The sequence below is a fragment of the Vigna umbellata genome, chromosome 7, assembly GCF_029865625.1.
Source record: "Vigna umbellata cultivar VRB3 chromosome 7, Vumbellata_1.0, whole genome shotgun sequence".
NCBI lineage: Eukaryota > Viridiplantae > Streptophyta > Magnoliopsida > Fabales > Fabaceae > Vigna > Vigna umbellata.
Genome location: NC_142171.1, coordinates 12,247,885 through 12,271,966, shown reverse-complemented (window position 1 = coordinate 12,271,966; position 24,082 = coordinate 12,247,885). Strand labels below are relative to the sequence as shown.

Sequence of the window (24,082 nt, the reverse complement as noted above, 5' to 3'; positions counted from 1 at the left end):
ATATAATAAAGACGTCATTCAGTTATAATATTGGAAAGCAGTTAGAGACATAAGGCAGACTATATGAGTTACAGTCATCCAAAATAAAATTAGAGTTGGTCTCTTAAACACAGAGGACCACTGAAAATTTTCTCCAGAGTAGTTCTACAAATCAAAAGCCTAAGCATACTAAGCTGCAACATCACCGTCTTCCAGTGCTTGCTCCACACATACCTCTTCTTCATCTGCTCACATCCAATTGGATGATCATTGCAAAAGAAAACACATACAACATGCACAAACACAAGCAAGCAAGGGTGAGCTAGATATAAAAAAAAAACATGTTATACAGATAGCACAGTTAATTCATGTTATCATACATAGATTCATATAAAAGAACAATTAAGCCATACTCATTAAACCATAGTTCACACACTCACACGACATGTAAAAGTTCATCAATCATGGTAAATTGGCATTACAAAACTTGTTACTTTATACCCCGACCTGTTACTTTATAGACCGACTCGTCCGGACTAGAATGATTACCGAGCTATGGCGGGTCATGCACTCGTTGTGGCTTTATGAAACTTGGGCACTACCGCCCTGGCACTACCGCCTTGTGAAACTTGGGCACTACCGCCCGGTGGAACTTTGGGCACTACCGCCCGACCACAGTCACGAGGTTAATCCGTTATCACTCACCTTGGATCATATGGAAGCATCCAAGACTAGGACCTCCTGCTACTCCTCACCACATGTTCAATCCTCTCTACATGAGAAGAAAGACCATTGGAGTTTCAGGATGACCCCCAAAACTGAGCTACCATGTAATCATTCTATACAACCCCAAAACACCACCATGTATCCTCTCCTTGAGGATCATGGAATTACGTTCATCCATCATACTTTTCAGAAACCACATACTTTCACTTTTACATTGCTTACAAACATAGATATAATACTAATTATACTTCAAAAGACCACAAACAACTTAACAAGTCATAAAAAATCACACGAAACCATTCCCTGTACATTAATAGGCAATAACAGTCCAAGAAGAACCACTAAACAACACAGAACCCCTTAAACTCATACTTAGACAAAGAAAACAACTTTGAAACCATCACCAACAGTTCCGGAAAGGTCCAAAACCCCTAAAACGAACTAAAGAACATCCGAAACGGACATCCGGAACTCCCAAAACATCAAAAACACCGAAAACACTCAATCTGTCATACATAATTCGCACAGCGCACCCCCCTTGGTGCGCTGAGCGAATTTCCCTGACGGGAAAGTGTTTTTCAGCTAAAATTCGCATAGCGCACCACCCTTGATGCGCTGGGCGAATTTTCCTGACAAAGGGACATCTAAAATTCGCATAGCGCACCCTATTTCGCATGGCGAATTAATTCGCAGCATACATCACACCTCAAACCTCTCGCTATGCACCCCACTCGCTCTTCGAATTAAATGGGCAGTGATCCCAGACAACCACCAGTCGCATAGCGACAGGATTCATCATGGCGAGTCCATAAACAGTGAGCATCAACCTCTAATAATTCGCACAGCGCACCAACTCGCACAGCGAATTACCAAGACAGTGAGCACCCCTCTACAGGGTCTCGCTATGCGAGACAACTCGCATAGCGACACTGCATAATCTGCAGAACGTGAATTCTGCAGAATCACACACTCACACTAATCCTTACCACTTCCAGTTATTTCCCCAACTTCTAACCCTCCTAATTCTTGTATCACGCCTAATTAAACTTGTCTAGATGATTATAAACGTTCTTAGCATGATTCTAAAGTGATTACTACCAAGTTTTTCAACTTAAATTTCCAAGTTCATCAACCCAAGGACCCAATTTTGATTCTACCATTTTAAACACGACTAAGACAGGATTTCCACCTCAACCACATCTCCCTAACCCAATTGGTCATCGGAGAAGAATCAGATGTCTGAACGCATCAGTCTCACCTTCGACGCCAGCACATATGACTAGTCACAACTGACTGGACCAGGCCAGGGCTGCTCTATGATCAGGGATGTGCCAACTCAGGTTTTTAAGATTCTTCTATCCTACCAACACAGTGCTCTCAACCTGTCCCAATTTACCACTCTACACTATCTCAGTACTTCAATCACACTCCCAATCATAGTAACTAAAATTCCTACCTCAGTTTACTTAGTCCCTCCCAAAATGACCATCATAACAGTATTAACGCTCTCCATCATATTTAATCACTACCACATGGTTAACCCCAAATTCAGTCACAACCTCAATTCATGGTTCACACAACATTCACATACAAGGCAGTGTCATATAACATAATTTACAGTTTCACATAAGAACATGTCAGTACATATTATTCTACACATTCAATCTTAAAACTCAACTTTAACAGCACAACAGTTCAGATTTCAACACACATACACCTCATACAATAAAATCAGAAGAAAACGTCTAGCTCCCCTTACCTCAGAGTCGAACTACCAAGCTCATAGGAACACTCCTTTACGGTGTTTCACCAAATGAGAACTCAACCAAACCCTACAAACCACCAAGGTGGTGACAGTAACAGCTCTTAGAGCTTGATTTAACAAACAAAAATTATAACAAAACCCCCTAGTAACATACAACCAGTAGCATTTCATGTTCTAGGTTTTAGAATGGAGACAGAGAAGGGAAAAGTTGACTCACCGGTCCAATCGAAAATGCGATCGGTTCAAAAGGAAGCCTTCGGTGAGATGAACGTCTGAGCACCCTCCAACTCAAGATTGAAAGGTTCAAAGAGCTGGAAATTTAGAGAGAAGGCAGAGAGAGTTTAGGGCATGAGAGTTTTAGAGAGAAGGAGAAATGAAGTTCAGGGGAAGAAAATGAGTTCTGAAGAGCCCCTCCTAAGGTCAAGTTGGCCTTAGTTTGATGGGCCTGGCTGCCCCACATAAGGCCCAAAGGCCCCTTTATAAATTTACAGGCCCTTACATATATAACAATAATTTTAAAACAGTATCCTTTAAAATTTATAAAAAAATAAATATATGAATTATTTAAAAGCACTCACGGGATGGGACCATGGATACCGTCAAATAATTCGTATGAATTATTCTAATAGTTATCGAATAAAGAGACAAATATTTTTAAATTATGCCCGTGATAAATATTTAAATATTTATGCATAACTAATAGTGTTTTGTTTTTAATTATCGACATTTTTATAATTATTTAAATTATTTTTATTATATATATTTATGTTAACAAAATTTCATTTCCTTTTTTTAGTGTTTTTTTGGGAATAAAAAAGAAAGAAAAAGAAAGCGAAAAATAGTGTGTTTATTTATCCATCCAACTATGCTCCTTTACTCTCCAATTTAAAGAAAGTGTCAGATCTAGAAAAACTTATTATCAATTTTATTTTATTTTATTTTGGATTGACCTTAAAACCATATTGAGTGAACTTTAATCAGAAACAGGTCTGTTCATGATTTAATTGGGCGTAGACTTTTATATTACGATATTTATGGTTCGATTTCATCCATGTATTCATTTATTATTTATTTTAATATTTAAGTATATCCCGACATAAATTGCTAACATTCGCGCTTACAATAATGTTTCGTTCACACATATTCGAAATCAGAAAAACAATTTTCTGTGGCACTGTTGATTTTGATAAGCATAGCAGATAAGACATCGTCAGTATGTCCCTTTGCATGGTGAAGATTGAATTTTCAATTGAAAATCAATTAATGAAAGGCAGAGAGATATTTGATCAACGAGAAATGAAAGGGAAGGCCGACAAAAGTAAATAAAAAAAAAAGTGTGATAAATAATAGAACGCTGCAAAATTAAGAAAAAATGTTTTAAATTCACGATTACTGGTGTCGACTGATTCTTGGTAATTGCATGGAAGAAACCATTGGCACCATGTAGATAACTTTTTGGGCTAAAGTTTGAAAGAAGAATAAAAATTATTGCGTAAAAAAATGAAAAAAAATATATTCTATTTATATTCTTCGGCAATTGACTCGTTTGGCCAGTCAGGAATAAAATTCGTAGTAATATTCTTTTCGTGAAATATCACTTTACCTTTTGATAATTGTCGCGGAAAAGTAGTAGATAATAATAAAAGCCTGTGGATATGGTCTTAGGTTTTGGAGAAAATAAAAAGAAAAAAAAAATAGTCAAACCGAGAAAATCAAAAGGAGAAAACCGCCAACACGACGAGACGAGACTCAATCGTAACGAACGTCAGACAATTGGCGCCAACAACATTAACAACATCAACAGCGTATGTTTGAAGGCTCAGAAACTTCTTTCCTTGAAAAATCAGCATGAATTTGTCAAAATTAAAAAATTGATAAGCCTATTTATTTATTTCTGAAAATAATAAAAACGAAAAAAGAAAACAAAAATCCCAGAATCCAACAACAGCGCTCCTCCAGCGGTGGGGTAGGCCGAGACCAGTGACCACTCCAAAATTCCAAACCCTAAAAGTAAAAAAATAAAAATAAAAAAAACAAAACCAACCACATGATTCCCCGATGTCGGTGGGCCCGCACCCACGGACTTCACACAGCATTCAAATATAGTTAAAGTGCCATAAATGAAACAAAAAAATATCCTCCTCTTACCCCGCAATAATGACCAACGGATCCCACACGCAAATTTCATAATCCTTTTTTCTTTTAATTTATTTCTTTATTAAAAATATAAAACGAATTTAATGAAAAAGGAAAAAGAAAGCAGAATGCGGGTTTTTCTGCTACGCACGCGCCTGTCTCTATCTGCCGTTAATGAATGAATTAAAGTAAAGTAATCCTATCTATCTCACTTTTCTCACCACTATATATACCCTTCACCCTATGTTTCTCACTCCACCCAAACATTTTCATTTTCTCTCTCTACACTCTCTTGTCTATGACACTAAACCCTCCTTCTCAAATGGACCAACCCAAACCCAACAACACCGACAAGAGGAAACGAGTTCGGGATGACTCCGACTCGCTCCCCGTCCCCCCCAAACTGCCCCGAGTTGATACCAGCTCCTCCGAGTCTCACCGAGTTGACTCCGCCGAGTTCGAGCTCGCCCGAGTCGACCCGGACCTCTTCAGCATGCTGAACGATGCGGAGAATGTGACGGAGCGTGACCCCGCCGTCGAGGTTGAGCACCTCGACTCTTTCATCAAGAGTTTCGAAGAGGAAATACTCGCTCCGCCTTCCAACCCCAACGTACCACCTGAACCGGAGGTCTTTAAACCGAACCTGGGTTACTTACTGGAAGCATCCGACGACGAGCTAGGGTTGCCGCCCACGGTTGCGCCTTTCGAGGACGAGTCAAAACACGAACTCCTTGATTCGGGTCGGGTTGGACCCGAGGGAGTGGATCTGACGGGATTTTTAGGGTTTGAGGATGATATTGGGAGCTACGAAGGTTTTGGTTTCCTTGGGTACGATGCCGTGGATGATAACGGTGGCGGTTACGTGACTATAGATGGGTTGTTTGATCATGCGGAACCTGGCGCCGATATTTTGTGGCGGTCGGAGTCGCTGCAGGCGATGTAGGGGATGGTTTTTGGAGATTAATTAATTAATTAATTAATTAGTTAGTTAATTAAGCTAATGGGAAATTTGGAAGGTGTAAAGAGATGTTAGGCGCCAAAAGTAACAACGTAGGTGGTTAGTTAGATGTGAAATGATTGTGTTAGGATTGTAAAAATTTGTTGTTTTGGTTTGTTCTATTGGACTGAAACAAACAAATAGGCCTTGACCCCAGACATGTTTTTTAATATCTTCTGTAAAATGTTCTTTAAAATGTGAAATTATGTAGTTAGACATGGTTAAGGTTGAAATCGATGTTGTTATTGGCGAAAAAGCAAATGCCCCAGATTGATGAGGTTGGTGTTTAACCGGATTTAACCATTTTAAGTTTTCTCCACGATTTTTAGTTTCTGTTGGGTTGGGTTATCCGTCACTTTCAGCTTAAAATGTCATAAGGGTTACGTATGATTTCTTTCTGAAATCGTCTTTTTTTCTTTTGCGGTTTTATTTGCATTTACCTATTTTAGTTTTACATTGTTTATTTTTACGAAATATCTGATGAGGACTAAAATAAATTACGTATTTATTATTATGTTGCGATGGTAAAATAAGGAAATAAGTATTTCAATCACGTTAAATTATATGCTAAAATAAAAAGAAAAGTTAAACACGTTTTTTAATTTTTAAATTACGAGTTGGATTTCTGATTCATATTATGTGTAGATTAAACAAAAAAATTAACAAAGTAAAAAATGTCAGAACCAGTAAAATCAGAGCACGTATTGTTAGTGGAATTTACGTGTCAAGAGGGAGACTCGACACTCAAATGACGGATGCCAGGTGTCAAGCGAAGGAGACCCGAAAATCAGTCAGTGGAAAGCAGGTGTCGACAGATGAGGAGACGTTCGTTTTGAAGTGTGAAGTAAAACTTGAATTTGACTGAATGATTTTGATGCATGATGGTTGATATGATTGGATTGAATGAACGTTCGTTGATTTAATGAGTGGAAATGAAATATGGCTGAGTTATGTATAATGTATGAAATATATGAAACTTATATGATATGGATTGTATGAAGTATGAAAGTCGATTATAATATGAATGTATAAAGTTATAAAACTATATATTAAGAAATGAGACAGATATAAATGAATTTTCAATATGAAATTTCTCATATGAAAGTGTACGTTCATTACTGAACGGTCTTCGACCGTTCGATTATTCTGGTAAATATAGTTGAAATGAGATTCTTTCATTTGGAGAGAATCCTAGTTGAGGACGAGCGTCCTCGTGTGGTAATACTATGCTTGAGCGTTCGACCAAGCACAGTTGTATCTGGGTATCCTGTGATAAACTAAATTTCTATATGTAACGGTATATTTTGTTGTTCGTAAACACTGCTTCGATAGTATCTTATTATATTTATTAAGCCTTTTATTATAAGTTCATTAGTGCTCGGTCTTACACCAAGCGCTCGTACTGAGTAGTGCTCGGTCTTACACCAAGCGCTTGTACTCGTTTCTTATATAATCTATATTGATGAAAAATAGCGTTCGTCTAATTTCAATAAAATTTTCTTCTCTACCGTGCTCGGTCATTGACTCATATTCGGATTTCTTGATGTAAATTCAACTAAGCTAAATATTCATAAGCGTTCGGTTTCTTCATGTAAATTCTTCTAAGTATTATTACTGGAATGTCTTGATGAGTTTGTATCGATTGATTCTGGCCTAGAGTCGTAACACTTGGCGAGACCTTTCCAGCGTTCGGTTAGAGCTATCACGAGTCAGTTCCTACAATTGATTCACTTGGTAATGAACGATTGGTTCATTCGTTTCTTGCTATATTTATTACACTCGATTTTTCTCTCAAACCGACCGTAACCCTCTCGATCTTATTCTATTATGGAACTGGAGACCTCTCGGTCTCGTTCCAAGTGTTCATCCTCGTTCTGAGTGAGGATTGAACGTTCGTTATCTGGTGTCTTTATAAGTCTTTGAACAAAGAGGAAATTGAAATGATTGACAATGAAAGATGAAATTAAGATGATTGATAATGGAAGATGAGGAGAATATGATATGAATGAAATATGTTGGAACTATGAATGAGCGTTCCGGGGAGGAAAGACTCATGTTTGAATATTGAAATTGTAAAGTATGAATGTGGTAATGCTTGACTGGCGGTTCATCCTGATGTTCCGTGAGTACTCGTCCTCACGTAGAGAAGGGTAGGTCATGTGTGGGAACGACAGGAGGTCCTAGTCCTTAGGGATACTTTGGACGGAACGGACTAACCTCGGGTGGCAGCTGATGAGAGTATTCCAGTTACTACATCATCCGAGTGCACGAACGTCGTAGCTACACAAAATTCATACCGTCCGGACAGTCAGTCTAGTAGTAGGCCTTGTTTGAATCGTATGTTGAAATGCACTTGATGTGTGTGAATATGAGAAATGTATGTTATTGCTTGAATTAAATTACATAAGCTTACCCTGTGTTTTATTGTGTTGTCTCATCTTTGTACGTCCGTCTTGTCATTGCAATGATCATCCGTGTGGATGTGAGCAGATGGAGACGCGCTGTTGGAGGATGTGCTGGAAGAAGAAAATTTGATAGAAGTGGAAGTGAAGGCCGAGCCATAGGAGCGTTCGGCTAGTTTATAGTAGTTTTGATGTGAGGTGATCGTTCAGTCACCTCCTCTCTTTTATTTCTATGTGACTGTACGGTATTTGATTTTTTTGTAAACCGTTCGGTCATGTTTCCTTTCACCTGGAACAGATTAAGTTTGTAACTTATGTAAGACTGTTCGGCCGTAAACCTTCGTTGTTTAGTTAAGACTGGACTGATATATTATTAACTGTAATTAATTCTATTATATAGTTTTATTATTGTATTTTTGGAATGTTACAAAATGAATTATTTTTAGGAAGAAGATAACATGTTTCCATATTTTAGTTCGTATGTAATTTTTTTTCACATCTATTATTTAAAGATTCCGATTATGACCGATTATGATGTGAATTAAATGTAAATTATTTTATGTTTTCTTCCAGTGAGGTTTAATTATAAACAATTGTATAGTTTACTCATCTTTAATATTATTTGTGTATTTTAATTAATTCGTTTGAAAACAATTCAAGTGTGTACAAAAAAAGAGATAAACAATAGAATCATTTGAGGTGGGTGGGATACGAAATGTATAGATTTATTGACTTTATTAAAAAATTAATATATAAAATGTTATCTTATGCGATATTTGTCAGAATATTGAAACTATGCAATTCTGGAAAATTCTGGAGTATTTCTGAATATGTTTAATCATTGTGGTGGTATCAAGCGCATTATCTGTTTATTTATTTTTTATGTTGTCATTTTCTTTTTGTATCTCGAATGTTTCATGTTTAACCATTTTTATTTTATATTTTCTTTTCAAGGCTTTATAATTAATATCCACTTTGGCATACGTAATAATAATTGTCGTTTGATGTGTAATAGGAACAACTTCATATACCTATTTTATTTATCTTGATTGTATTTTATGGGTAAGACTTTGAGATTTAGTAAAATAAAATTTTAAATGGATAAAAAACAAAACTCTAAATAGGTAATAAATATTTATATTTTAAAATTATTAGAGATTTGTTATAAATTTTTCTCTAAATCTAGAGAATAACTGGAATTCTACAATACAGAGAAGGTACTGAGACAGAATCAAAATTTACGACTCAAATTTTTTATTTAAGTAAATATGTTATTATTACTATTATTATTATTATTTGTATTCTTTTGACATATTTTGTAGATGTGAGATGCTTTTTATGTGAAATTTAGTACTAGAAATTTACTGCAAATCTGGGTATACTTTATGAAGGTAAAAAAAATAATTGTTAGGACCTTATCTTAAGGAGAATTAATGATAGTCTCTTCAATTTCATATTATTCATATATGTAAAGAATTTCTCATTTTTTTGTGATGTTGATATGCATTTATATACAAAAAAGGGAATGATATAAATAATGGTTATGATTGTTAATAAATGAAGTATATTGCTTGCAATATATGACTGATATAATCAAAGTAATAGTATAAATTGAAATGAAACCTAAATTGTAAATCGTGTCTATGATTTATTTAAACTACCATAAATATATTTTCAATAGTCATCTTCTAAAATTTATGTAAACTGAATTGTTATTGATTTACAACTTTAATGCATAATATAAATAGCTTTAACCTCTTCGGTTTATAATTTTATAATATTATTTACAAAACTCTGATCAATGGTCTGAGTAATATTTAACTTGCATTCTTTAAATTTAGTTTAAAGCTTTATATATATATATATATATATATATATATATATATTACAAAGAAAAATAAATTATAAATTTGACGTTTTTTTCTATGTATGACACGAGTACTAAGTTAGGTTTCTGTCTTAATTAAAACCAACCCATGTGGTAACCTTCCATTTTCAGTTAGGCGATCTGTAAATCTCTTTTATCAAATTAAGTTAAGAGATTATGAGACCATCTTTGAAAAAAAAATTGCTATATTATTTACCATTATATCTATACTTTGTTTTACTTGATTTTTAAGATGATGTCATATCTTAATATAAAAATCACTAAAATATTTAAATTAACAAAAAAACTATTATTAATATAATTATGTGAAAATCAGCAAACTTACAACATATGGTTGGTATTAAATAAACGGTATAGATGTAAGTTAAAGAGGAAAAATGAATGAAAGTAAGAATTTCGTGAAATTTATTTATTTTTTAATTTTTTATATTTAATTTCACTTAAAAAATATTCCTTTTATTTCATCTTAAATGAGAGATAGAATGCATACACTATTTATTCATTTTATTTTGCATACCGAAATTATTGTTAAAGAATGGGCTGAAGCGTTGCACTAATGGGCCGGAGGATTTTGCATCAGTGATGGACAATGCTGTTTCATTGTTAAATCTATTTCTACCAAGAAAAAAAAATGAATCTCACAAATCTCTTCCAAACTAGAATTTTCCTTTTACGGTTCTGGAATAACTTTAAATAAGACATCTAGTTGTAAAATTTTGGAATAAGTTATAATTTTACATTTTCAATTTTTAGATTAAATATGTTTTTATTTCTTAACTCTCCATAAAATTTGAAATTAGTTTTTGTTTGAAATTTTAATCTAATTTAGTCTCTCAACTATAAAAATATATAAATTTAATCAAATTTTATTAAATTTAATTAACTATTCAAACGTATTTTATAAAAATATTTAAATTGTTTATACTTATTTGATAATTTTTTTTAATATTAATTAAAAAACTTCAAAATAAACTTAACAAAATCTGATTAAAAGATTTAAATTTATGTTATTTTAAGTATGAGTGACTAAATTATTCTAAATTTTAAAAAAAATTAATTCAAATTTTAAGTGAAATTTAAAAAACCAAAAATATATTTAACCTTTAATTGGTTTAATGTATATTAAATATGAAATGGGCACAAATTATAAATAATTTTATCATCCAAACTTTTCATTCAAAAAGATTTATTCTCACCCAAGTGGATGGCTTATACATAAAGTGGAGAATCGTTGTATATCTTATTACTGAAAAAGGCCACCTTACCATCAAAGTGTAAACCTTTTTTTTGTTCTCAAAAAGTTACATTTTTGCTTTAACAAAAGGAAAAAAGATAAAAATATGTGTGGTTTTTGAATTGATGGTTTTCAATTTTGGTTAAATTCTTATGGCTTTCTCTTTCTCTTTCACCAAAAAGTATGATATTTGTTGACTACAAAGTCTTACATCGGATAAAATAAGAAATAAACATGAATTTATATACATGTTGGAAGTTCCACAAACCTCACCTTACAAGCCGGTTTTGTGGGGTTGAGTTAGGCTTAAAACCCACTTTCTAATAATACCTTATTAGTGTGGAGATCTAGAGGTAAGTAAACCTACACAATAAAACCTGCATATATTCATTAATTTACGTACACAAAACGCGAAGAGAAAGAAATCAAGTTCCATAATTTTTTGAAAGATTATCGGTTTGAAAATGTTTTGTCGTGTTTTCACCAGAATCACATCTAATTTTTGATAATGACCACTCCAATAAAATGGACATTTTGTTGGCTTCTGCACAGTTCTAAATTCTTACGTCTCTTCAACCATTTTTGGTGTTAATAATAGTCATATGAGAAATTAGGAAAACTGGAACTACAATTATCTTATATCTCACGACGTAGAAACGATGAAGAACAAGATACTTACTTGTGCTTCTTTTTATTACATCCAAAATACATTATTTAGAGATGCAAGTCTGATCTAATTTTACAACGTATAATATAATTTATATTAATTTATAAATATGTCTAATAAATAATATATTTTATTAAAATAAACTTTAAATAATTTTAATATCATATTAAAATATAGATTTTAATCCTAAACTTTATAAACAAGAGATTTGCAATGCTGTAAAATTATCTTTATTCCTAGACCTAAAAGGAGATACAAAGATGAATGAGAAGGGTGATGATAGTTTGAAATTTTAAATGTCCATAAATGGACATTGTAATATGATAAAAGAAACTCTGATAAAACGTGTCCTTAAAATAGTTTCATAATTTGAAGTTATAGCACCCATATGTCTGTTGTTGCCAGGATTGCTGGGCTTTAAACGTCGGGTGGCCACACTTATAATTTAAAAAATAGTGATAAAGTGGCATGTATTTATATTTATTTAATATAATGTAAAATAATTATAAAGAAAAAAAAATTATGTATTTCAAAAAAAATATATTAAAAAATAATGTTAAATGAATGTAAAAAATTTATATATATAAAAAATTATTTTTTAATTTAAATGATACGATTTTCCTTTTACTTTCGGAACAGCTCTATAATTGTCGAATTTAGAAACCAGGAAATAAAGAAGATTGTGATTGGCATTTCAGGAAAGTTAGGAAGAGAAGGGAAATGACGCACGTGTTGAACGTGGAGGTGATGAGCACTTATGATAAGCCATTAAAACTTCTGAATTAAAGTTACTTGTTTTTATTATGTTCGGTTGAGCTAGGTAACAATTAATTTTTATGTAAGAATTTAAGAAAAAAATTATAAATGTACATAACTACTTTGTCTAGTGATAACCATGCAATTTAACGCGAATGGGCCCAAGAACAAATAATTCAACAAATAATTCATGGCCTGAAGATTCATCATCCTAAAGTTATCTATTGTTTCTTAAGATATATAAGATAGCAATTCCAAATCATATATAGATAAAAGGAAAATATGTACTTGATACAAAAATAAAAAATAAAAAAGTAAACAAATAGACTCCACGATGATATTATTTCACTAACACTTATTTCATAATATAGATCAAATTTAAGAAAAGAACAACTCCAATGTCAATACTAACTTACCAATTTTTCTTCTTCTATTGTACAGTGAACCATGCTTTAATTAAAGAAATCTTCATTTGCCATGTTTCAGTTCAAAGGGCATTTTACATATTTCTCCAAAATATAAATTTTGCACTATATAGCCATTGATGTTTTTTTTTTGTTGAACGGGGTTAAAAAGTTTAGACACGTCTTGTGTCACACGTAATTCTAGTACATTGTTGCTGAGAAAAAAAAACATCGATGGATATGTCGAAGTGATTAAAAAATTCACACATTATTTGCTATTCTGTCTAATGTCTTGATGCAGAGCATGTAGAGTTTGTCACTCAAAAGGTAAGCTATGAAAGCCACCTCCATAATTCATTGCACGCTTAACCATTATACCAAAAAGTCGCATCATTATAGGTAATGTGATCAAAATTAATTAAGATTAACTAATTGAGTTTGATGATTATAAAATGATATTGATATATCTTTTTAGTAATATTGTAAAATTTAGGAAACTTATCTCTTAATAAATGATCCAATGCTCTTCTGGGGAAAAGGAAAACACGCATTCCGTATAAAATGGAATTCTTGTTCTTCAGGGGATTTGGGGCTTATCTTCTTGAATTTTAAACTCAGATTATTCCAAGCATCACATTCTGCTCTCTTCCTTGTCACAGTGATGTCATGTCTTCTACCAGCTTCTTTTCCCAACCACGACAAAACAAAGCAAAAACCAAACACCACTAATATTCCCCTAAAGGTGTAGTAATTCAAGTTCACAAAAAAAATAGAGCAGTTCCAAAAATATTAAGCAAGATAATATAATAATCTGCGGGAAAAGGTTTTTGTGAGGGTGAGATTAATGCAGCAGACCATTTGTCTATCACTAAAACACATGTCAACGTTAAGTTCTTGAAACAGAATCGGATTTACATCAATTGGCTTAGTTCCCAGTTTCTCTGGTTACAAAAATGGCTCCGAAATTGGTGAAATCGGGGTCGTTCCGTCACGGTTTGGCGGAGAAGAAGGAGAGGCTTCTCTCGGGGAAGAGTAGTAGTGATATCTCTCAGATAGGGATTGGCATGGTGATGCAAGAGGAAGAGCAATCGAGGATGTTGAAGTGGTGGAACACGGTTAAGCGTGTAACTGGGAAAGCATTGGAAATGGGTCGGTCTGATCCAAGAAAGATCATCTTTTCTGCAAAAACGGGTCTTGCTTTGACCCTTCTTTCATTTTTGATTTTCCTCAAAGAACCCTTCAAGGACATGAGTCTTTACTGTGTCTGGGCCATTCTTACTGTCGTCGTAGTCTTCGAATTCAGCATAGGTATACGTTACCTAACTAGAATGCAATTTTAATCATGTTTTTTTTATTTTATACAATAAATTGTGAAACTGTAGGTGATGTTGATCCTGTTCTAAGCTTCGATTCCTTTTCATGTTTTTCATTGGGTCAAGGGTGGACTATCTGTCTAATCTGTCAAGGGTTAATAAGTTTTGATCAAACATAATGCACTAATGCAGGGGCAACTCTGAGCAAGAGCTTAAATGGTGGATTGGGGACCTTGTTGGCTGGAGCACTTTCATTGGGAATGGCAGAGTTATCAACATTGGCTGGAAAATGGGAGCAGCTAATAATCATTATATGCATCTTCATTGTAGGTCTGGTTTCACATTCACTTTTATTTCATTTCTTGTTTGTGAAAAAAAAAAAAACTTTTTGTTTTATGATCCACATGAGTTTGTCTTTTTGCTGATGAATCTGTCTTCTGACTAGCTGTGTGATTGATCTGCTAGGGTTTTCTGCCACATACACAAAACTATACCCTTCTTTCAAGCCTTATGAATACGGGTTCCGCGTGTTCTTGATCACGTACTGTTTCATTACTGTATCCGGGTATCAAACAGGGGAATTTGTTGATACTGCTATAAATAGATTTGTCCTCATTGCACTCGGTGCTGCTGTCTCTTTGGTAGTAAATATCTGTATATACCCTATCTGGGCTGGAGAGGATCTGCATAATCTTGTCATAAAAAATTTCATGGATCTTGCAACATCTTTGGAAGGTATGCACAATGTCATCTTCATCGTCACATTTTACTTCCAGTTAATACCATTTGGTTTGCTGCTTCTCAAACATTTGGTAAATTTTATAATAGATAGAATCTTAGTCTCGTATTTACCCCAACAGTATGACTCTGTTGAGCTTGTTTGTCTCTGTTCACCAGGTGTTGTCAGTAGCTACCTTCATTGTGTTGAATATAAGAAGGTGCCATCTAAAATTCTTACTTACCAAGCTGCTGAGGATCCAATTTACAATGGGTACAGATCGGTTGTTGAATCGACAAGTAAAGAAGATACATTGGTACAATACACTTCAGTTTTCTCTGGTTCATGAATATATGTTTGACATCATTTTGACTCGTTCTCATGTGCTGGTGATTGAAGATGGGTTTTGCTGTGTGGGAACCACCACATGGTCATTACAAAATGCATAAATATCCATGGAAGAATTATGTGAAATTAAGCGGGTCTCTAAGGCATTGCGCATTTATGGTCATGGCTATGCATGGATGCATACTTTCTGAAATACAGGTTCTTGTCTGTGAACTTTCTGATAATGGTCTGTTGTCTTCTTGTTAACTTCGTTCTGTGATACATAGGCCCCAGCTGAGAAGAGACAGGTTTTCCGTGGCGAGCTTCAAAGGGTAGGTTGTGAAGGGGCGAAAGTGTTACGTGAACTTGGAAACAAAGTTCAAAAGATGGAGAAACTAGACCGGGAAGACTTGCTGGATGAAGTGCACGACGCAGCAGAGGAACTGCAAAAGAAGATTGATAAAAAATCATACCTTCTTGTGAATTCAGAGAGCTGGGAAATTGGAAACCGACCAATCGAGGACACAGGCGAAGAAGGAGAAATTCTTGAGCACAAGTCTCGAAGTGAAGCAGTGCTTGACCTGAGAACAGTTGAAGTTGCACATTCGTGGGATGGAAATTTAACTCTGGGCAATAACCATGTTGTGCCTGCGACCGATGCCTCTCAAAACATGTCCAGGAAACAGACATCTTTGCCTGCTCATATATATCATCAAAAATCAAATGCCGAGATCAAAGAGGGTCAACAACTGAAAACTTTCGAAAGTGCCAGTGCCCTATCTCTAACAACATTTTCATCGCTTCTGATTGAATTTGTGGCAAGGCTTCAAAACTTGGTGGATTCATTTGAAGAACTAGGTGAAACAGCAAACTTTTCTGACCCTCTTGAGCAACGAGAGCCATTAAAATCTCATGGCTTTTGGACCAGGTTGTTTAACTGCTTGTAATTTAAGGACTGAAATACGATATTCCTTATGACAATTTGAAATTGAAGGACTGAAGCTTGGAGCTGGTCGTGTCAATAGCTGTTTCTAAATTACCTTACAAGGTTGCTAACCTCATTCTGATTCTGATTCTAAATTACTTTCCAAGGTTGCTAAACGAGGATGGTGTGTGTGTGAGAAGAACATAATTATTAGAGAATTTACTAATGTGATGTAACTCATCTAGTAGTAAACTTCTGCTTGATCGTCACTATCATCCATTTGAAGAAGGTGGATACTTAGTTTTATATATGATTTTCATCACGAAGAAGGTGGATACTTAGTTTTATATATGATTTTCATCACACTACTTTGCAACCACAATCTCCCTACATTCCATCAACATCTTGCAAAATTAGAGATGGAAAAATATCGCAAGATGGGGAAGAGGATACAGAAGTGTGTGTAGTTTCATCTAAAAGCTTCACTTTATATATATATATATATATATATATATATATATATATATATATATATATAATTTTAAATTAAATTATTAAAAAGAATCTCAAAAATATAAAATAGATGAACAGTTAATTGTAAAATATATTTATATTTATTTTTAAAATTTAAAGCTTAAAATATATTAAAGCTTAAAATATATTAAAATTTAAAATATATATAAATTATAATTTTACATCTAAATAGTTGTATTAAAAATATGAAAATTTGTGATTAATAAAAATAATATTACAATTAGCGCAAAAAATAGTAATTGACTTATATTGCTTTTTGATAATAGGATTGTTATACTACCAATAATTTTTATGTAAATAAGGAATTTTTCTTGTCACTAATGTAGGTAACGGTATCAATCTCTTGATATTGAACCCATTTCATAAGAATATATTTACAATATTATTTTATATTAATTACAAAATTTTATATTTCTTAATATGTCCTGATAAATAAACAACATAAAAAATAAAATAATACTCATGTCATACATTTAATTGAAAAATATAAAAATTCCAAGTATGCAATATAAAAGAAAATTAACAGAAGTTTAAATAAAAAAAAAATCAATTATGGGAAAGTTGAACTATGGAATCAATATAACTGTTTTTATTGATAAGAATTAATAAATATCCATACCTTTCTCCTAACCTAACAAAGAAAATGTGGCCGATTGGAAACAAATGTTACTCTTGGAATTTGGGCCCATCTTGTGAGGTGTCCAGTCTTAAACGACCAAGAACTCATGCACCCGAAGATGTCATGTTCAAGACCCTCGCGGTTTGGTTCCTGGTTTCCGTAAGAAACACAAGAAAGTCAGGCCACCACAAAAATAAGACTGATTTTTTTTTTGCTTTTTGCAAAAACCATTTTTGTGAGGATGGAAATAAAGCAGTACAATCGAAACCAAAACGTGACTCCATTTTTTGTTTGTATTTATGAACTAAAACACAGCTTCGCTAATAGATAGGTACTCACCCTCCAACACTTCACGAGTACACTCTTCAGTAGTGGAACGAGAAGAACTGAATAACATTCATTACCTTACCACTCATCTTATCTCTATTCGAATGGCTCCGAAATTGGTGAAATCGGGATCGTTTCGTCACGGTTTGGCGGAGAAGAAGGAGAGGCTTCTATCGGAGAAGAGTTTTGGTAATATTTCACAGATGGGGATTGGCGTGGCGATGATGGAAGAGGAAGAACAATCGTGGATGGTGAAGCGGTGGAACACGGCTAAGAAGGTGGCTGAGAAGGCATGGGAGATGGGTCGCTCTGATCCCAGGAAGGTTGTTTTCTCTGCAAAAATGGGTCTTGCTCTGACCCTTATGTCGTTTTTGATTTACCTCAAAGAACCCTTCAAGGATATGATTAGCTACTCCGTCTGGGCTATTCTAACTGTCGTCGTAGTCTTTGAATTCAGCATAGGTATTATTGTAACTATAACTCTGTAACTGCTCCCAATATAATAATAATATGTAATATGCTTCCAATACTGTATGTTTTCTTTCCTTGGTGGGGGCACTTGATTTCAATTATTCGTTTAGTCCTTTTCTCAGTCAGAAGTAGACGTTAACATAAATCCGTAACTGTTACTGTCTAGAATGAATTCATGGATTCCTTAAGCTTCAATAGTTTCATCATAAATCCTTTTCATGATTTGCATTGGATCAAGGGGGAAATTATAATAAAAGATGATGCTTAGTGCAGGGGCAACTCTGAGCAAAGGGTTTAACAGAGGATTGGGAACTTTGTCGGCTGCAGGACTTTCTCTGGGGATAGCAGAGTTATCAAAATTGGCTGGAGACTGGCAGCGGCTTATGATTGTTGTAAACATCTTCACCGTGGGTATGGTTTCACTGTCACAATCACTTTCCTTTCATGTTTTGTTTGTGAAAATATGTTGTATCCAAAAATGTGCATTTCTGACATATTTATGTCTGGTTTTCTGACTAGCTGTGTGATTGATCTGATAGGACTCTGTGCCACCTATGCAAAAATATACCCTACTTTTAAGACTTATGAATATGGGTTCCGCGTGTTCTTGATCACGTATTGCTTCATTACTGTTTCTGGATATCGAACAGGAGAGTTTCTAGATACAGCTATAAACAGATTTTTACTTATTGCACTTGGGGCTGCTGTATCTTTGGGAGTAAATATCTGCATATACCCTATCTGGGCTGGTGAGGATCTGCATAATCTTGTCACGAAAAACTTCATCGGTGTTGCAACATCTTTGGAAGGTATTCTCACTTATTCTGAGTTACTCTCAAACTTGTTTCTTACTAGGTTGTATAACTGTCGTGTTTTTCAGGCGTTGTCAATCACTACCTTCAGTGTGTTGAATATAAAAAGGTACCATCTAAAATTCTTACATACCAAGCTGCTGATGACCCAGTTTACAATGGCTACAGATCGGCTGTTGAATCTACAAGTAAAGAAGATTCATTGGTATTGTTTGTTTGCTTCAGTTTTCTCTGGATCATGAATATATAGATGTTTATCATCATTTTCACTAACTGTAACGTGCTGGTGATTGTAGATGGGATTTGCTGTTTGGGAACCACCACATGGTCGTTACAACAAGTTCAGATATCCATGGAAGAATTATGTAAAATTAAGTGGAGCTCTTAGGCACTGCGCATTTATGGTTATGGCTATGCATGGATGCATACTTTCTGAAATTCAGGTACTTCTTCTTTGTCGACTGTTTCATAGTAATTGTTACAAAACCTCCCAACCTTTTGTTTTTCATTATGAAGAGTGTTCAACGGTCGTGGGAATTCACTTTTACTTTATTTTCGCAAGCGTCTTATATTCAGCGTGTGTCATTTTAGAATTTTAGTTAGAATATATTTTATTTTCTTTGACACAACTTAGGAAAATATGTAATTAATTTATCTTTACACAATTACTAATTTTCCACTCTAAACTTATCCTGTTAATAATTAACTAAATTGGTATAAAACTAACTTTCTATTGACTTTGGTTTTTCTGCCACGCATTTTCCATGCATCAAAATAGTTAAAACTCAAATTGTTGCGTATAATTGATTAATTTGATTTTTGTCCGCCAAAATTGATATAACAAACATATTCAATCAAGATAATTAACACAAACTTTATTTAATTATGCTTTGCAATTTTTGGGATGTTATATAAATCTAGTGATGCAATTATCACGGGTCACAAAAGTATGGGGTTTTATGTAGTATAAATCAAAGGAGTGGTTCATGTGTAAGTACAACAACCTCAAGCTAATTAACTTTTTTTTGAAAAAAAAAAACACAAATAAGGTGAAGGCTATTTGGAAGAGTTTATGTATAATGTAATATATCTTTATGATATAAATGTTTGTATAAATATTTTAAAGAAATTATAAGTATAATTTCCTGTAAGATAATGATAAATGACATATTTGACATGATTTTTGTAATGAGAAAATAAAGAGTAATGTGTTAAATGAACGTAAATTGTATCTAAATATTCTTTTTCTCTCCTTACTTTATATTTATAAGCTTTTTTAAGCATGTTTAGACAAGTTTTTTGAGATAACTTAACAAAAACAAGTTTAGCTTACGTAAAAATAGCTTAACCATATTTTCTTTTTATTATGGAAGTTAATTTTATATATAGATATTTATATAATAGTAAATTAATAAATAAGACCTACATTGAGTTTATTATCAGAAGTAGTTCATGTAAAGTTATAATAAAAGAACAGAGATGATATTTTGATATATAAATTTTTTATATTTATTTATTATTATTTTTAACTTTTTATTTTATTTTAAAAATATAAAAGTTCACTTTTTTTTTTATAATTATTTCAAAGAAGAATATTTGTTGTTGTTATGATAAATAGGCCCCAGCTGAGAAGAGACTAGTTTTCCGCAGTGAGGTTCAAAGGGTGGGTATTGAAGGGGCAAGAGTGTTGCGTGAACTTGGAAGCAAGGTTAAAAAGATGGAGAAACTAGGTCCTGGAGACTTGCTGTTCGAAGTTCATGTAGCAGCAGAGGAATTGCAACGGAAAATTGATAAAAAATCATATCTTCTTGTGAATTCAGAGAGCTGGGAAATTGGAAACCGCGCAAGAGACGACGAGGAGACTCATCCTCAACAGGGCCTCTTTCACACCGATGAAGAAAGAAAATTTCTGGAATGCAAATCTCTCAGTGAAGCAGTGCTTGATCTGAGAACGCTTCAAGTTCCACCTTCTTGGGAAGGAAACCCTGCAATTGATGCCTCTCCAAACATGTTTAGGAAAGAGTTAACTTGGCCCGATCAGATTTACCAGAAATCAAAACCAGTGCCCAAAGAGGGTCAAGAATCAAAAACCTACCAAAGTGCTACATCACTGTCTCTAACCACGTTTACATCGCTTCTCATTGAATTTGTGGCAAGGCTTCAAAACCTGGTAGATTCATTCGAGGAATTGGGTGAAACAGCAAACTTTTCTGACCCACTCGACCAACCACCACCGCTGGTAGCATCACCTGGTTTTTGGAGCAGGTTGCGTAACTGCTTAACATTCCACAACTGAAACATGCACTGCCTCGTGTCAAGCGTCATCTTCTACAGAATCTGCTTTTTCGAGGACTTTGTTGATTTTGTTCTATGTAAATGAGGGAATGAATGAGATTCGAATGGGGAAATGAAGTTTGAATTATGGTAAAAATCATCAATTTTATATTTTGTTATAGACGAAGAAATTCCGGCAGAGAAAACTACTAGTATGAAAATGTGTAGGAATTGTAATCAATAACAATTCAAGTAAATCAGCGATGAACCCACAAAAGCAATGAATATTCAAGCATCCAAAGAAACAAGTAGAAAACGCACAAAATGAATCCGAAAGTAGAAACATACAACATCACTAACCCAAGTAAAAACCTGAGTTGCCTGGATTTGGCAGGAAAATCTTCAATCGTACAGTAGGAGTAATGAAAGCGGTGGTTTATGGTAGCAGAATATTTCATCCATATATATTGTAAGCAACAAAAATATATTCTACAGGCGTCATATATAGTGTTATAGCAAGAGTTACAGAAGAAAAAAGTAGGACAACTAAATTATAGTCCGAAACTATATCATCCTTTATGCCAAACTAAAATAATTTTTATTCTTTGCAAGATTCTCTGTGAAAACGATTCCTGGGTACAGCAAACAAGTGCTTGACTCTTGGTATTGAGAGGCCAAATTTCTCATTCATATCCAACTCATCTGGGGTCATACCTCCTGGAAGTTCCCAACTAAAACAATGTACTCATTGAGCCACAACAAGTTTAACTGTTGCTAAGCCCAGGTTTATTCCTGGGCAGCCCCTTCGACCAAAACCAAATGGTATATACTTAAAGTCATATCCTCTGAAGTCTAAATTGTTATCGATGAATCTCTCTGGATAAAATACTTCAGCATTATCAGACCATATCGTAGAATTTCTTCCCATGGCCCATAAGTTTATTATGATTCTTGATTTTTTCTTTATGAAATAACCCTGAACTATAGCATCCTCTGTTGACTCTCGGGGAACTAATGGTCCAGGAGGATATAGTCTCAATGTCTCCTTGATCACAATATCCAAGTAATTTAACTTTACCAAATCATTTTCCTCCACTAATTTGTTCCTTCCAACCACATTATCTAGCTCATCTTGAAGCTTTTTCATCACTCTTGGATGCCTTAGGAGTTCGGATAGCGTCCACTCCACCACAGTTGCAGAAGTTTCAAATGCCCCAGAAATCATATCTAAAAGTATAGCCTTGATGTTAGTTCGATCAATGACATGGCTTTGTTCATCATAAGGATCCATGGGTTGGTACATCAGCGAGAGTAATATGTCTACGAAGTCCTTATGTTGCTGCTCATTTTGTGCATTTGAACCGTCTTCATGCTCCTTTATTATCTTTTCCAACACTTGGTCAAGTGCTGTACTAATTTTCTTGTAACTTCGATTCAATCCCTGATAACAAGTAAATTTAGTTATGCTTCCTATAAATGTTTATCTTCCTTACTGTTTTTGCTACTGTGACATAAAGTTACTGTGTGAGGAAAAAAAAAGATTACGGTTGCGTATATATACCTGAAGATCCAAAGAACCAAGCCAAGGCACATAATCCGCTAAATTAAACGCACCGGTAAGGTTCATCCCGTTCTGGATCAACCCCTTCAAATCAAACTCATCGTGCTTGCTACATCCCAGCACCATTTTGTACACGATATCCTCCACAACGTCGTGCACCACCATGCTAAGGTCCAACACCTCCCCTCTTGCGGCGCGCTCCTGCACCGACTTCACTGCCAGCTCCAGCTCCCGCTTCCTCAACGGCGCGAAAGACTCCACCTTCGACGCGCTCAGAAGTTGGAGCGTGCACACTTTCCTCATGTGCCGCCAGTACGGGCCGTACTCCGAGAACACTAGTCCCTTGGAGCCGTAGCCGAAGTACTTGGACGCTTCGAGTATTGGACGGCTAGCGAAAACGACGTCGTGTGATTTGAGGAAGTGTTGGACGGACTCGGAGGAGGAGACGACCACGGTTGGGACCTGACCCAGGCGAAGGGACATGATGGGCCCGTATTGTTGGGCCAGGGCCTGGAGCGTGCGGTGCGGGAGCTTCCCCAGCAAGTGGAGGTTACCGATGATCGGGAATGGTGGTGGGCCCGGCGGGTGTCTCCGGTGATCTTGGGTGTGATTTCGACGCAGAAAGATGAAGGAGAGAATGGATGAAATTAAGAAGGTGAAAAGGAGGAGAAGAGGGATTGAAGCATACATGGTTGGTTGATTGATGATATGATGAGGAGAAAATGAGGCTGCTTCTGCTTAAGCGCGGTGCAGCGTTGACTTTAAACTGCTCTCACCGTTCTTGGCAAAAGCTAATACTTTTGGATTTGGATACAACCAGCTGCAATATTTCACGAGAAAAAGAAACAAGAAGTGCGGAGCGAACGAAATGAGACAAGGGCAAATGTGAATGAAAATGCCGGAGAAGGGAATGAAAGAGACGTGACAGATGGGGAAATGGAATTAGAACGGCCAACGGATGAAAACGCAGCCCAAAAGAAAGTGGAGAAACATTCTAACTTTTGCATATCCTTAGCATACTAGGATTGTGCTAAAATAATGTCTTAATCAAAACCTTGTATTTAAAAGAATTTACTTCAAATTCAAATTATTCTTATTGATTAATATTTTTCAAGTGTTTTATGTGAATGTATTATAATATTAGTAAGAATTAAATATTAGTCAGTGATAATTAATATGGAATTAGGAGGATTTTTCCTCATTCATTAGATATTGATATACATAAGTTTTATAAAAAAAAATAACAA

At 34.6% G+C, this 24,082-nt stretch overlaps 4 protein-coding genes and 2 long non-coding RNA genes across 6 annotated transcripts; 3 read left to right on the top strand and 3 right to left on the bottom strand.

Moving 5' to 3' along the window:
* Positions 1 to 22: 22 nt before the first annotated feature.
* Positions 23 to 2,870, bottom strand: LOC148195154 (uncharacterized). Its single transcript, XR_015780751.1, has 3 exons — positions 2,688 to 2,870; positions 2,465 to 2,537; positions 23 to 224 (listed from the first exon to the last, which is right to left on the bottom strand). It is a non-coding gene; the product is annotated as an uncharacterized LOC148195154 (long non-coding RNA).
* Positions 2,871 to 4,855: 1,985 nt separating this feature from the next.
* Positions 4,856 to 5,893, top strand: LOC124842731 (uncharacterized). The gene has a single exon (XM_088093761.1). It carries the CDS (start codon positions 4,905 to 4,907, stop codon positions 5,547 to 5,549), a length of 645 nt encoding a protein of 214 aa, XP_087949887.1. The 5' UTR covers positions 4,856 to 4,904; the 3' UTR covers positions 5,550 to 5,893.
* Positions 5,894 to 13,631: 7,738 nt separating this feature from the next.
* On the top strand, positions 13,632 to 16,600 carry LOC148195153 (aluminum-activated malate transporter 9-like). The gene is made up of 6 exons (XM_088094470.1): positions 13,632 to 14,262; positions 14,460 to 14,597; positions 14,733 to 15,002; positions 15,165 to 15,301; positions 15,385 to 15,531; positions 15,600 to 16,600. The coding sequence occupies exons 1-6, from the start codon at positions 13,908 to 13,910 to the stop codon at positions 16,257 to 16,259; spliced, it is 1,707 nt and encodes a 568-aa protein (XP_087950596.1). The 5' UTR covers positions 13,632 to 13,907; the 3' UTR covers positions 16,260 to 16,600.
* A 738-nt stretch (positions 16,601 to 17,338) lies between these two features.
* On the bottom strand, positions 17,339 to 17,869 carry LOC148195152 (uncharacterized). The gene is made up of 2 exons (XR_015780684.1): positions 17,730 to 17,869; positions 17,339 to 17,540 (listed from the first exon to the last, which is right to left on the bottom strand). It is a non-coding gene; the product is annotated as an uncharacterized LOC148195152 (long non-coding RNA).
* On the top strand, positions 17,617 to 21,455 carry LOC124842727 (aluminum-activated malate transporter 9-like). Its single transcript, XM_047319285.2, has 6 exons — positions 17,617 to 18,179; positions 18,462 to 18,599; positions 18,728 to 18,997; positions 19,069 to 19,205; positions 19,297 to 19,443; positions 20,619 to 21,455. Exons 1-6 carry the CDS (start codon positions 17,822 to 17,824, stop codon positions 21,294 to 21,296), a joined length of 1,728 nt encoding a protein of 575 aa, XP_047175241.1. The 5' UTR covers positions 17,617 to 17,821; the 3' UTR covers positions 21,297 to 21,455.
* Positions 21,456 to 21,709: 254 nt separating this feature from the next.
* Positions 21,710 to 23,942, bottom strand: LOC124842729 (cytochrome P450 CYP736A12-like). The gene is made up of 2 exons (XM_047319291.2): positions 22,836 to 23,942; positions 21,710 to 22,715 (listed from the first exon to the last, which is right to left on the bottom strand). Exons 1-2 carry the CDS (start codon positions 23,523 to 23,525, stop codon positions 22,020 to 22,022), a joined length of 1,386 nt encoding a protein of 461 aa, XP_047175247.1. The 5' UTR covers positions 23,526 to 23,942; the 3' UTR covers positions 21,710 to 22,019.
* Positions 23,943 to 24,082: the final 140 nt, after the last annotated feature.

What these genes read in the sequence shown, in the direction of transcription:
- LOC124842731 (XM_088093761.1), top strand. Translation starts at nt 4,905, where the DNA reads ATGACACTAAACCCTCCTTCTCAAATGGACCAACCCAAACCCAACAAC.
- LOC148195153 (XM_088094470.1), top strand. Translation starts at nt 13,908, where the DNA reads ATGGCTCCGAAATTGGTGAAATCGGGGTCGTTCCGTCACGGTTTGGCG. An exon ending in TATATGCATCTTCATTGTAG is followed by an intron (nt 14,598 to 14,732) that starts GTCTGGTTTCAC and finishes TTGATCTGCTAG; the next exon opens with GGTTTTCTGCCACATACACA. An exon ending in CAAGTAAAGAAGATACATTG is followed by an intron (nt 15,302 to 15,384) that starts GTACAATACACT and finishes TGGTGATTGAAG; the next exon opens with ATGGGTTTTGCTGTGTGGGA.
- LOC124842727 (XM_047319285.2), top strand. Translation starts at nt 17,822, where the DNA reads ATGGCTCCGAAATTGGTGAAATCGGGATCGTTTCGTCACGGTTTGGCG. An exon ending in AGTCTTTGAATTCAGCATAG is followed by an intron (nt 18,180 to 18,461) that starts GTATTATTGTAA and finishes TGCTTAGTGCAG; the next exon opens with GGGCAACTCTGAGCAAAGGG. An exon ending in GCATACTTTCTGAAATTCAG is followed by an intron (nt 19,444 to 20,618) that starts GTACTTCTTCTT and finishes TATGATAAATAG; the next exon opens with GCCCCAGCTGAGAAGAGACT.
- LOC124842729 (XM_047319291.2), bottom strand. Translation starts at nt 23,525, where the DNA reads ATGTATGCTTCAATCCCTCTTCTCCTCCTTTTCACCTTCTTAATTTCA. An exon ending in TTGGTTCTTTGGATCTTCAG is followed by an intron (nt 22,716 to 22,835) that starts GTATATATACGC and finishes ACTTGTTATCAG; the next exon opens with GGATTGAATCGAAGTTACAA.